This window comes from Pleurodeles waltl, chromosome 9 (genome assembly GCF_031143425.1).
Source record: "Pleurodeles waltl isolate 20211129_DDA chromosome 9, aPleWal1.hap1.20221129, whole genome shotgun sequence".
NCBI lineage: Eukaryota > Metazoa > Chordata > Amphibia > Caudata > Salamandridae > Pleurodeles > Pleurodeles waltl.
Genome location: NC_090448.1, coordinates 817,819,927 through 817,832,618, shown reverse-complemented (window position 1 = coordinate 817,832,618; position 12,692 = coordinate 817,819,927). Strand labels below are relative to the sequence as shown.

General features: G+C 44.7%; 1 protein-coding gene across 5 annotated transcripts in view; it reads left to right on the top strand.

Annotated features, from left to right (window-relative positions):
* ACTMAP (actin maturation protease) overlaps positions 1–12,692 on the top strand; it is a 282,255-nt gene that overhangs the window by 12,126 nt on the left and 257,437 nt on the right. For all 5 annotated transcript variants that reach the window (XM_069208103.1, XM_069208101.1, XM_069208099.1 and 2 more), the window contains exons 2-3: positions 3,049–3,310; positions 8,967–9,035. In XM_069208103.1, coding sequence (XP_069064204.1) covers positions 3,087–3,310; positions 8,967–9,035 — 293 coding nt within the window. In that variant the 5' untranslated portion in view covers positions 3,049–3,086. The remainder of the gene's footprint in view (positions 1–3,048; positions 3,311–8,966; positions 9,036–12,692) is intronic.

The window sequence follows — 12,692 nt, the reverse complement described above, 5'->3', positions numbered from 1 at the left end:
CGGCACAGGAGGGGGGAAAGGCCTGGCAGCTAAGGGGTTAAAAGAATAAATCAGCCCGACATTTGACCTCTGTCTTTAAATCACTGGCAAATGTGACAATTTAAAAACAGAATTTAAAGGCATCTTTATTTGTTGCTCTGACTTTCACAATCCACCAAGAATCAGCTTGTGACCCACCAGTGAGCCCCAACCCGCAGTTTGAGAAACTATTATTAGACAGAGGCATGGGGATTTTATCATGTAAAATTAAACAAGGCAAATAACATTTGAGCTCAAATAAGTACATATTTGTGGGTCTTTTGCAATAGCAAAGAATTTGCGAGAATGATTAGGCAACTCATTGTTTATGGTTACCAAACCACATCCGTGGTCTATAAAGCTTAAAGTCATTTCCATCTGTTTGTAATCCCTCGGAGATTGCCTAGCCACTCCTTTCTTTCCAAGATGATTTGTTCTCTTACTTGATATGAGAGACGTGTGTTTTTTACCAGGAAAAAATATGAAACTGGAAAAAACATTCTGAACAAAAGAGCATTGTTTTGTGGTTCACACAATAAGCAGTGTTTGTATTGATGTTTTATGTTATAACGTCGCTATCCATATTTATTGTAACAACAAAGAATACTAAGAACTACTCAGCTTGTCCTCCTAGTCAATCTTTCAAATAACCGAGAGACATCAAAGCAGTTTAGTGTGCTATATCAAGTGCTGTTTCTTTCTATATCTGTCTCCAAGGCTGTTTCTTTCTGTACCCAACCGTAGAAGTCCACCCCTATTTACTTATTTCTGCTTCTATTGTGGTTGGCTCTGCTCTAAGATCGATCCATTGTTCTGCATTAGGTAGTGTTAGTGGAACAAACATATTGGATGCAATATGACACTACTTTAGTGTGTTTTACTAGAATTGAATATCATTATTGTTCATTAGCTTTCAGGTCTATGTAGTATCCCTTTTTGAGATGACCGATTTGTGTATGCTGCCCAATAGGCCTAATGCATTGCAGCACATTGTTTGGCAAAACACTATAGATTACCTTTTGATATCCTGTTACAAGTTAGGCGGATTCCATTAATGCACCTGCTGCAAAGAGGTCTGCACAACTTACAAGTCGCAGATACAAATCATGATAGTCATGAAAGGAGCACTGTTGAGTCACATAACAGAAGTAGTGTTTTGAACCTGTGAGGCGTACGCCGAGCTGAACCCGAAAAACACTTTCATCCAAGATGGCGTGTGTCAAAGTTAGTGTGCTCCTCTCCATGTATTCCCTACTGTGGTTCAAACTCTAGTTTTGGCAGTGTTTATTTGACATAAAATGTTCTATAAAAGTCATATTATATATTGGTTTTCCGGTTTGCATATCATTTTCCAGTCAGGATTGCCCATTGTTCTCCATGCAGTGGTGGCCGATTCATTTGTGTCACTAGAGGCTGAAGTTAGCTGTTCTAGTCTGCTAGAATACACTAGCAGACACACTAAATATACTTTATCTGTAGTAGCGGTACCCCTTTTTTTTTATTCTAAACAGGTCAAACATTAATCCTAAGGAGATATTTCCATTCGGTAAGTTATCTGTGGTCTTTACACAGACTTGGCAATCAGCTGTCTGACTTAGGAAACTTCAATTCAGGCTAGAATGATTGTAGTAGTTTACTAACCTCAGCATGAGCCCGGTGATTTCCACTGAAATTAACATGAAGAAAAGTGTAGCCTTAATAGACCTTACCGCAGGAATTAATGCCTAACAAAGTTATAAAGTTCTTCAAACACCATAATATACAATCACCACTATTTATGAAAAGATGGTCCTGATTTTATGGTTTAAATTGGCATTTAAAAACGTGTTTCTGGTCACTCTTATTTATACAATGGCAGTGTTAAATGATGGGGGAAGAACCTAAAAATTTGTATTGGGAGGTGTAAGTGAAAAAACATGCAGTTACGTCTTGCGTTTGCTTGAGTTAGAGCTATTAGCATTGTAAATTCTTAACTGGACTTTTCTTTCCACATAAATTGAAAATGAAAAGTTAAACAGTTGACATAAGCAAGTCAATTCAAAGCACCATGGTCGCCATGAGCGCGAAGGGGAGAGACAATAGGAAAAATAAGTTCACTCGCAGTGAAACGTATTGGCAGACGTGCAGTTGTCCATGTAACATGGTTGATGGCCAAGACGGTAACAAAACTGCCCCAAAGAGGGACAAACGTAAAGCATTTACCAAAGATAACAAAGTATTTTTGAAAGGCAAGCCCATGAACGAGTGATGGTGATCGGCATGCGGTGGGCATGGTTAAAAGGTCACAGATAGATCACAACTCTTCATAGCGCTTGGTCGCTCGTCCTAAAAATTGTTAAAACTCCAAATTCACTTGTGCGTTATGTTTCACGCATGCATAAAATTATTGCATTCACATATGCTTAAATGGATATTCCAGGAAGTGACATGAAGAAAAAAAATATTTCCAGCACTATTGGAAAGCAACTAATAGCCCTCATGTCTTAGAGAGGTCCCAGAGTCCTTTGTGAATTACATGATAGTTGGAAATTTACTCCAAATGTAGACTTAATCCTACTGGAGGAAATTTCCAACTATATTTTAGGAATTTAACCCAAATCCTATTAAATCATGAAATGGCTGTGAGCTGTAAGACATCAAGACAGGTGTTTCATTTCTATTCTGACTGTATAGTTGCTACTCATTGTTTCTATGACACTGTACAACGTTTTAACACCTGATGAACAAAATATATTTTGTTACATTCTCACCAAAATCAACCAAAATGATTTGATAAAAATCAAGTTCTTTGAAGCTTTGTTTACATGGTGTTGTGGAAATTCCAAAAATAATAGTACTGAAGCAAAATTGTAGTCTTAATTAAAACATACGTTTTGAATTCTAAATTGTTTGTGAAAAAGTGGATCCAGAACTCTTCAGTTTTTATCTGCCGTGCAAGCAGACCTTGTTCATTTGTTATAGATGCTCTTCTGTGGAGAATATGATATTCATCATTTAAAATTTGTTTTATTGTCCTCTGCACATTCCAAGGTCCTTTGTAGACACCTTCAGAGAACGGAGTGACGCACATGATGTCAGCTGCCAATAACGGAGACTTTTGTGTGCCACCACCACCTTTCCTGCTTCCACCACTGTCCATTCCCCCTCCACCTCCACTGCCTCCACCTCCGCTTCACCTTCCAGTGTTTGATGTAGAGAAAAGCAAGTTCTTTAAGATGATAGCGGAGCGGGACTCTCCTACACTAGAAGGACCTGAAGACATTAAAAAGCTTCTGAAAAACAGAAAAGACAGGTATGTTTATAGATTTGTGAATTAATTCATTAGCAGATCAAATGTAAAAGCTTGTGTATTATTATCGCATTGAGTGTTAGGCAATCACTGTATACGGAGCAGAGGGTATATACAGTTCTATCTCTATATGCCCAGCTCACAAGTGAACTTTTATAACTGTGCATTTTGGTAGACACTCAAATTGGTGGTGCCAGCAGAAACGCCAAGCAATCCTCCAGGGTACCAAAACAAACATTAGATTGAGGAGCTCATGCAAAGGATGGGTGTAGGTGCATTGGCACAATAATGGAAAGTGAAGAAAGCTAATGCTGGTCCTATTGTGGGCTGGGTTAAGCTAAAGGAATGTTGGAGATTTTTCAGTGGGGTGCTACAGTCTAGTCTGGTTGTGCTGCTGCAGAGCACAGATGAAATGTACTTTTGCTGATGTTGAAATCAAAACACAGCGTTTGACCCGAGTTTTTATATTCTGTTTGTGGGAGAACACCCTTTCCTTCTACTAGGCACTCCTTCACTCACACCATCCAAACAACCATGCAGTGTTTCTTTGTCACTCACTATACTTTCTTGGTGCAGTATTGGGTTAGTATTGTGAAATCTTGAGGGATGTTTTTGGTCCCTCCTCCAGCATTGCTGTTTCTACACTGAATCTTCTTTGTCAAGGAAATAAACAACTGCAGTTCCCAGCATGATCAGAGTCAGTAGTACATGTATTGATCATTAAGAAACCTAGGTGGTCATTACAACCTCGGCGGTCTTTTTACAAGACCGCCGTGCGGAAGACTGCCAGTAGTGGCGATTTGCCGCTTGGCGTATTATGACTGTTGGCTGCTCTCCGTCCTTTTTCCGACAGAGAGCCGCCAACAGCCATTCTGGCGGGCGGCAGGGAAGTGGAGGTTGCTCCACCTTCACCGCCACGCCAACAGAACACCGCCCACCGAATCACGTCCTGTGATTCGGCGTGGCGGTGTTCTGTTGGCGGTGTGGTGTCGGCGGAGCAGCCCCCATGGCTCCCGTCCCCTCCCGGAGGATCGACGGAACAGGTAAGTCGATCGTCTGTTAGGGAAGGGGGGTGGGGGGGTGTTGTGTGGGTGCATGGGGGTGTGCGTCTGTGTATGTAGAGGGGGTGTGTGAGTGCGTGTATGATTGCCGGGGTGTTGCGTATTCTGGGAATGAGTGCGTGTATGCCTGTGGGTATGTCTGTATGGATGTGTGCGTGTATGTTTGTATGTGGGTGTGCGTGTCTAACTGTGTGTGTGGATGTAGGCATGTATGTTGGTGTGTGTGCGTGTGTGTGTTGGTGGTGCCTGCGTGCGTGTCGTGTGTGTGTGAGTTCTGGGATGTTGGGGGTCGGGGTGGGGAGGGGGGCCCTGCCACCATTGGGGGGTGGTGGGGGGTGTAGGGGAGGGAGTCGGGGTGGAGGTGACCCCTATCAGTTCCAGGGAAGGAATTCCCTGGCACTGATAGTGCTTACCGCCATGGATTTCATGGCGGTTCCAACCGCAGGAAATCCACGGCGGTAAGCCGAGTCAAAATACCGCCAGCGGTATAGTGACGGCCGCTGGGCTGGAGACCCAGGTCTCCAGCCCGGCAGTCGTCTCCACCCTGGCGGGCAGAACGGAGAACCGGCGGATGACCATGGCGGTAACCGCCATGGTCATAATACTCAAAAAAAGACCGCCAGCCTGTTGGTGGTCTTACCGCCGCTTCTCCGCCTTCCGCCAGGGTCATAATGACCCCCCTAATGTCTGCAGTTGTTCGTAGCATTTTATTTAACTGCCCTTTAATCCTTAGTTTATCCTCCTCCCTCATATAGCTGATGCCTTTCTTTTTGTTTCGACTATAAACCAATATTTTCATTTGCTGTTGAGTCTCTAGCAGTGGTGGCTGGTGACATTGGAAAGTGGTAGGGAGTAAAAAGTCTGGGTACAACCTTTATGTAGCGAGTGAAGCGAGCAACCTCACTGGACAAAGTGGGGTACAGGGTGGGTCCTCCTCCCAAGAAAACATTGATAAAAGATTGACGAATGGTGCATTTGAAAGTAAATACATTTATTGAGAAAGAAAGGTTTATAAAGCAGTGGGAATGAATAGTCTTGAAATATTAAACACATTAAAAACTGCCCCATACCTTACTGCATTATTATGTTAACCCTTTACTCTAATGTGCAAATTATACACTGAAACAGCTACAAGCCCTTTAAAGTGTTTGCTTACCCAGTGCCTTGCATTGCATGTGGCATCAACTTTGGAATGAAATGCTCTAACCAGGCATCAGGAAGCACCGACAGCTGCTGGCTGCAATCAGTCACACAGACGTTTGTGCAGACAGGTCTTTAAGTGGGATGAAAAAAGTGGCGCTCTCTCAAAGGGAACATGCAAAATACATTTATGTGATTCCCATAGTGTGCCACCTGGCCTGTATTTTGGTTTCTCTCTGAGATGTTATTGCATCCAGAAATATAACACAACTGACGTACACCTGAAACCTGCCAGTACTGCTGGCTTTGTCAATAGTTGTTAGCTGTTTAGGATAAATGAGTAACAACAATGATTAGTTATAATTAACATTGGAAATATTTCAATTCTGAAATTGTGAGACTGTGAATTAAATATTATTGAGGACTGTGGAAGGAGTGTGACCTTCAGTTATGTGTGCCTTATGTTAGATATGTTAGCCCTTTTTCTCTTCACATCTCATCCATCTGAACATTTCCAACCTCCTCTCTCCTCTTCAGCACCCTCTTTTCACTCTCACCCAAATGCACTTCCTAGCATTTCCCTCATTTTACCACCCCAAACATACTTTGCACCCTTTCACATTTAAGCACTTTAGGCCTCATTACGACCCTGGAAGCCGGCGGTAATCTGGCGGTAACACCGCCACAAGCTGGCGGTGTTCCGCCAGCTATTATGACCGTGGCGCAATAGCCACGGCCATACCGCCAGCCCCTCCAACATACCGCCAGGCTTCTGCCTGGTGGTCATAATCACCAGGGCAGCGGTGCAAGCACCGCTGCCCTGGGGATTATGGGTCCCCGACCGCCAACCTGGTCACGGCGGTATACACCGCCATGGAAAGGCTGGCGGTAAGGGGGACTTGGGGTGCCCCTGGGGGCCCCTGCACTTGGCATGGGCAGTGTAGGGGCCCCCCGGCATAGCCCCGTCGCACATTTCACTGGCCGAATTTCGGGCAGTGAAATGCGTGACGGGTGCTTCTGCACCCGCTGCACATCAGCATTGCCGCCGCCTCTATTAGGAGCCGGCAGCAATGTTGATGTGACTTTTTCACTGGGCCAGCGGACGGTAACATTGTTACCGTCCGCTGGCCCAGTGGCAAAGTCATAATAGAGAGCCAGGAATACTGCCGGCACTGGCGGTATTCTGGCTCCCGCAGCCTCGGCGGTCTTTTTAAAAGACCGCCGAGGTTGTAATGAGGGCCTTTATTTCCATTTGCTTTTGCCTTCTAAATATTTTGACCTCTGTGCATCCCCTTCACACCCATTTACACTGAATTTTAGTAGTACTGGAATAGGTGACCATTGTTCTGTGTGCTCTGCAGAGACCCCAACCCATTGACGGGCACTTTGCTTCACCTTCAGCCTCAGCACCAACGCTCTCAATCAAAGCACCTCATAAACACCTGGCACAAGTCAGAGTGTGCACTATGCAAAAGTAATAAAATGCATGAAAAGAAATACAGAAACAGAGCTTGATGAAACAGCTACATCTCTTGGTGAATGCAACATTAAGTAAAACGTGAAATAAGGGAGGAACTAAATTGTTTTTTAACTTCCATTGTTTGCATATCAATCCATGTTTTTGGCATGAATGCTAAGGGCGTGACGATAGGGCCAGTTTTAAAGCTATACAGTAGATAAGTGCCTTTACTGTAAGCACATATTTCTCCCTTTGCGCGTGACTCTGATAGTTGGATCAATTTTGCAAGGGAACAGGAACCGTGCTTGTCTTTTGGATCAGTTTTGTGAGGGAACAAATACAGCATCTCTGCTTCTAAAGGAGCCAGGGATTTGCAGCAAGGGCCTGAGGTGTCACAGTGGGGGAGTTTAGTGTGACAAGGGGGTTTCAGTACAATAAAAATAACCCAGGATTAGCATTATAACAATTACCATTACCGAAGACAAGGCACCAAGTTACACATGCTTGCATCCACTCCTACTGTGTGACAAATGGGGAAAGGGTGTGATTTGTGCCTGTCAATAACAGATGGCAGCCCTCATGCATGGATGAAGACTCTGACACCCGAAACCATGATGCTAAACGCATCACTGGCCTAGAGTGCAGACTGCCATAGACCACAATGGAAATGAAGGGCTTTAAAGCAGTCAGCCCTGTGTTGTGCGTCACAGTCTAAAAAAATGATTTACTGCCTGGCTTCCGGCTTCTGCTTCAAAGTGAGATGGGGCAGGCAGCCTGGGACAGACAGACCAGACTTAAATGCATCGATTTGTTTACAGTTACAATCGCATCTCTGAACAAATCGATCTATTTATTATTTTTTGCTATAAATGTGTAGGCATTTCAGTAGGGTGCAGCCCCTCAGCTCTAAAGGAGAAACCGCCCCTGATCTCTACTAAATTACACATAAACCACTAGCAGGGCTCACTCTTCAACCACATGTTTTGTCCTTTGGAAGACTTCATATAACACTGTTCATGATAGCATAGTTTTGAATGAAACAAAAATCAGAGGTCAGCTTCTTTACTCACTGTTGTCTTATGATTCCTTGAGTGCAGATTTAGGAAGGTGGCAGAAATTGAGGGGACACTAGGGTCTCAGAGTTGATCCAGATGTTGAGAAAATATATCTTGGCCATTTAAGGTGTTGTTGGGGGTCTGTTCTGACTTCCCAGGAATGTACAACCGGGTGCAGGACTGTCATGTAACAGAGAATAACTTAACAGGGCTCTCTCTAATTCTCAGCTTTGCAATGAATAAAAGGTTAATCAAGACAGGTAGCCAATTGATGAAAACCCATTTGATTGTAGAGTGTTGAGAGTAGTGTGTGTGTGTGTATCTTTATGTGTATATATTCTGTGACTAAGGGCCTGGTTTAGATCTGAGCAGAGGGAATACTCCATCACAAGGATGACAGATATCCTGTCCGCCGTATTATGATCCCCATAGGCTATAACAGGATCATAATACAGCGGACAGGATATTGGTCATGTTTGTGATGGAGTATTCTCCTATGCCCAGTTCTAAATCAGACCAGAGTCAGTTCTACAATAGTGCAGTGGGCAGGGGAATACTGCAGGCAGTTGCAGTGAAAGTGCTGGAAATAAACACCCTCTCTAGCTTCTGCTCAGGTCTTGGCCTTTTGTAGATCTGTGAAGTATCTAGATTCAGCACATTTTTAAACTCACCTCATCACCTTTTGCAGGGGCACTGTCATTTTCAATAACACCACAGCAGGTGGGTTTAGTGGGCTTTGTATGTACATTTTGTGCTGTCTTCTACAAGTTGATGTTTTTTACACAGTAAATACTGAAAACAGTTGTATTTTCTTAACACATTAAATTATTGTAGCACAATCAAGAAAAATACCAGAAATCAAGCTATAATAGACCAGTACTGCAAGTCCTATGTAAAGACTGTTATCTGGAAGACAGTCACCATGGAATGTTTCTTTCTTTCAGCTTCCGCACTGAACTTCAGTGGCTGTTTTTCCATTCCCCTGTTCCTTCCCTAATTCAGGAGGGGCCACAGTAAGTAAAGGGCTGCATGGTGATGGGATCTTGAGTTGGCTGAATGATGCTCTTTGTTTGTGACAGCCCTAGAGATCATGTTTATGCACTCCCGGGGAATTAGCAGAATAACCTCGCTACTACAACAAACCCTAAATTCACCAAGAGCCTTCACATGGTTCAGCCATGAAGACAAGAACTCTGTACTGATGATTCTCTGGTGCCTCATTCTCAGGATGCACCAGGAGTTTGTAGCCATTAAGATGGTGATCCAGGGGAAACAAGCTAAGAGTTAGAAAGAAAAGTATGAAATGTAATATCTTTTATTGTGTAATACTAAAAACGTTGCTAGGATGAGCACTGTTAGTGCTTAAAGGCAAAATGTAGGAATGACAGTTATTGATAAGCTTTACCAGATGTTTTCGTGCTTAACATTTTTAGGTTTCCTTAAAACAGTACACACACTTCTTGCAAGACGTTTTGTTAGTTTACAGTGGTCTTGTCTTCTTCCAATTTTCGTGTTTTGGGAGCTAATTGTTCTTTTTGTTTAAGCCCTCAGTTGGACCTGGCCATTTTTACAGGGTGATCCCCAAACTGTTTGCCTTCCTCCTCCTATTTTTTCTGACCCTTTTTGTTGACTTTAGGACTCTGAGCACTTTACCACTGCTGATCAGTGCTAAAGTGTTTGTGGTCTTCCTTCTACACTTGAAATTAGAGGCTTACACCTATTTGGCACATTTAATTTACCTGGAAGTCTTTTATACATGGGTATCCCTATACCCAGGGCCTGTAAATTAAATGCTACTAGTGGTCCTGCAGCGCACTTGCACAACCCACAGAAGTAACCTTTCAAACCTGTCTCAGGCGTACTACTGCAGAGCCTGCATACTCAGGCAACTGCCACAGGGACGTGGCATCAGAATTCCCTTGCCAGGCCTGGAACTCTCCTTTTACTACATAAAAGTCACCTCTATGGTAGGCCCTAGGTAGCCCAATGGGCAGGGTGCTGTATATGTGAAAGGTAGGACATATGTGTCTATGTACTACATGTCCTAGTAGTGACAAACAGCCTGTGTAGTTTTTGACTACTGTGAGTGCTGCCGCTCTCTAAGGTTTGCATTGGGAATGCCCTAACATATGTCTAAGTGGAATTGTCTAGTATATGAGGGGTAGCGTAGGCATGTTTGGTATGGTTGTAATGGTAGTGAGAAATGCTGCTTACTGGTGTAGATGGATATTTTATTACCATTATAGAAATGCCACTTTTAGAAAGTAGGCATTTTGCTGTGCTTTTGTCTCTGGTGTTTTGAAGCATACCTCCAATCCACGTCTGTGGCAGAGTGACAGCTGGGCTTTGTGCATACTTTTCAGACAGCCTGTACACAGGAAGGGTGGAGGTGTCACAAGAGTGCATCTGCATACTGAAAGGTCTTCCTGGGCTGGAAGAAGGAGAGGCAGGACACACCTGCATTGTAAAGGCTGGCCCCTGGCATCACACAAAGGCCTTGTTTACCCCACTGATGTCTGGAGCCAGTGCTGGAGGAGAGAGGGGACACTCCTGGGACCAGTTAGCAATGGTTGGAACTCCTCCCCCTTTTGTGGAGGCTGTGCAAAATGAGTATAAGCACAGAGGATATCCCCCCCCCAACATTCAGAGACACTGATGGACACTACTGGAAGTGGGCACTAGATTTTGGAAGGGCTCGCCAGGAACAACCTTGGGACTGCTCCGCTGTGGGACTGACCTGTGACCTAGGTCACTAGAAGAACAGCCACTGTTTTTCACCTGGACCCTTGTGCTGGCTGGCTTGCCTGGGCCCTGCAGCCTTGCGCCTCCTCGGCTGTCTCCAGGGGCTGATTGGTTTGCCCTCACCTTAGTGTGATCTTGGGGCTGGATTTCCTCTGCTGGGTATGAGTGGCGTGCCCCTTGTCCTAGCTGAGCCCGCGGGGAGTGCTGCCAATTGTTTGCACATAGCACCTGGTGAGCGCTACATTTATTTTCTTCCTGTGACACCACTGAGAGAGCCAGGAAAGAGGAAGCACGGTTTTTTACATTGGTAGGTGCTTTTGCTCCACAAGACGCGCACGCTCTATGGTGCTCTTGGGGAACAACCCGACCCCAAGGAGACTGGAGAGCAGAGTCCCGAGCCAGGAGGCACCCCCTCTCCCCCCCATGCTGCATTGCTGGAGGAGAAACGCCGGTATCCACGGACGCAGGGGGCTGTTCGCCGAGCCCGAGGTGTGGGCAGCACGGTAAAGGCTCACCGCTGTAACAGAGGCATCGTGATGACGCTCTGCCTTACCCAGGTGCCTGCCGAGCACGGGGGCACTCACATCACAGCTTGCAGGGTGGGAGGGATCCCTCAACGGAGGCCCCGCACCTGCCTAGCTCCATCCAACCACATTCCTTGTAGTAGGAGTGTGCAAGCTCCCTTGTGGACAGACGCCCGTCAGAGTACTGAATTCCCTCTAATTGGAGTGCAGGAGCTCCTGTTCGGACGAAGTGTGCCCCAGTCACCCCATTCTACTTAAAGGAAGTGCAGATGCTTCCTTCAGGGTTTTCCTCTGATACCTTGTTTTTGCCTTCATTGGCGATGGCTATATTTTCAGAGCCTAATGGGAATGTTTCACTTTTCTGTGCACCCACGATGGTGTCTAAGCATTCATGATAATTTGTTCACAATGACGTGTGCATTTTTGGGGTATATGACATGGGCCAGATGGGAATGTTTCCCCTTATGTACAATCATGATGATGTCTAGTATGTTTATTCTGAAATGTGCCTAATAGGAATTTTTTCGTGCTATGTGCATTCATGATGGTGTCTTAGCATCTCTGGTGATATGTTTATTCTGACATGTGCATTATTTCTGGTAATGACAACCTGACTACTGTTTATGTTGTAGAATACTTTTAACCTATATATTTATATCACTAATGCTTGGTTTTGCAGAGTATTAGTAACCTATGTGATGTTCTGATAACTGCTTATGGAGCAGGGTATTGTGGATATGTGTTAGGTTTGGTCTAATTATGTTTTATGCAATACAGTTTATTTTTGTATAACTAGTTGTTGTGTTTCCTCTGTCGTATATCTATTGTGTCACGTGTTATGTGTGTGGTGCAAACGCTTTACACTTTGCCTCTGGGATAAGCCTGACTGCTCGTGTCAAGCTACCAAAGGGCTTAGCAGGGGTTATTGTGGGTGTGTAACTCCTTTGCCTGGACTAGAATGGGTGGGTTCTGCCTGGCTTAGGTGCATACCCTAGCCAACCAGAAACCCATTTCTAACACACTCCATGAAAGTGCATGTTTTTTGAGATGCTTTCTTATGTGCTTCCATGTCCCTGTGCTACTTGTTGCTCTCTCTCAGCCATGTGCTTCTGTCCCCCACCCATGCTTCTGCTACTCTGCCTTGCCTGTGAGAGTCAGAGTAGCCACCCATCGCTGTCGCTCACCTGTGCATTTCTGCTCCAATCCACACTAACTTTGACCTGTCTCCTTTGTGAAGCCACCCGCAAGCACCACCAACTAATCCGACTCGCCAAACGTTCGCACTTCACAGAACGCCTAAAATACAACGCACACGACAGCAAAGAACTCTTCTGCATCGTGAAAGAGCTCTCCAACCCCAGCGCCAAAGTCCACGACATCCCACCATCCCAAGAACTCTGCGAC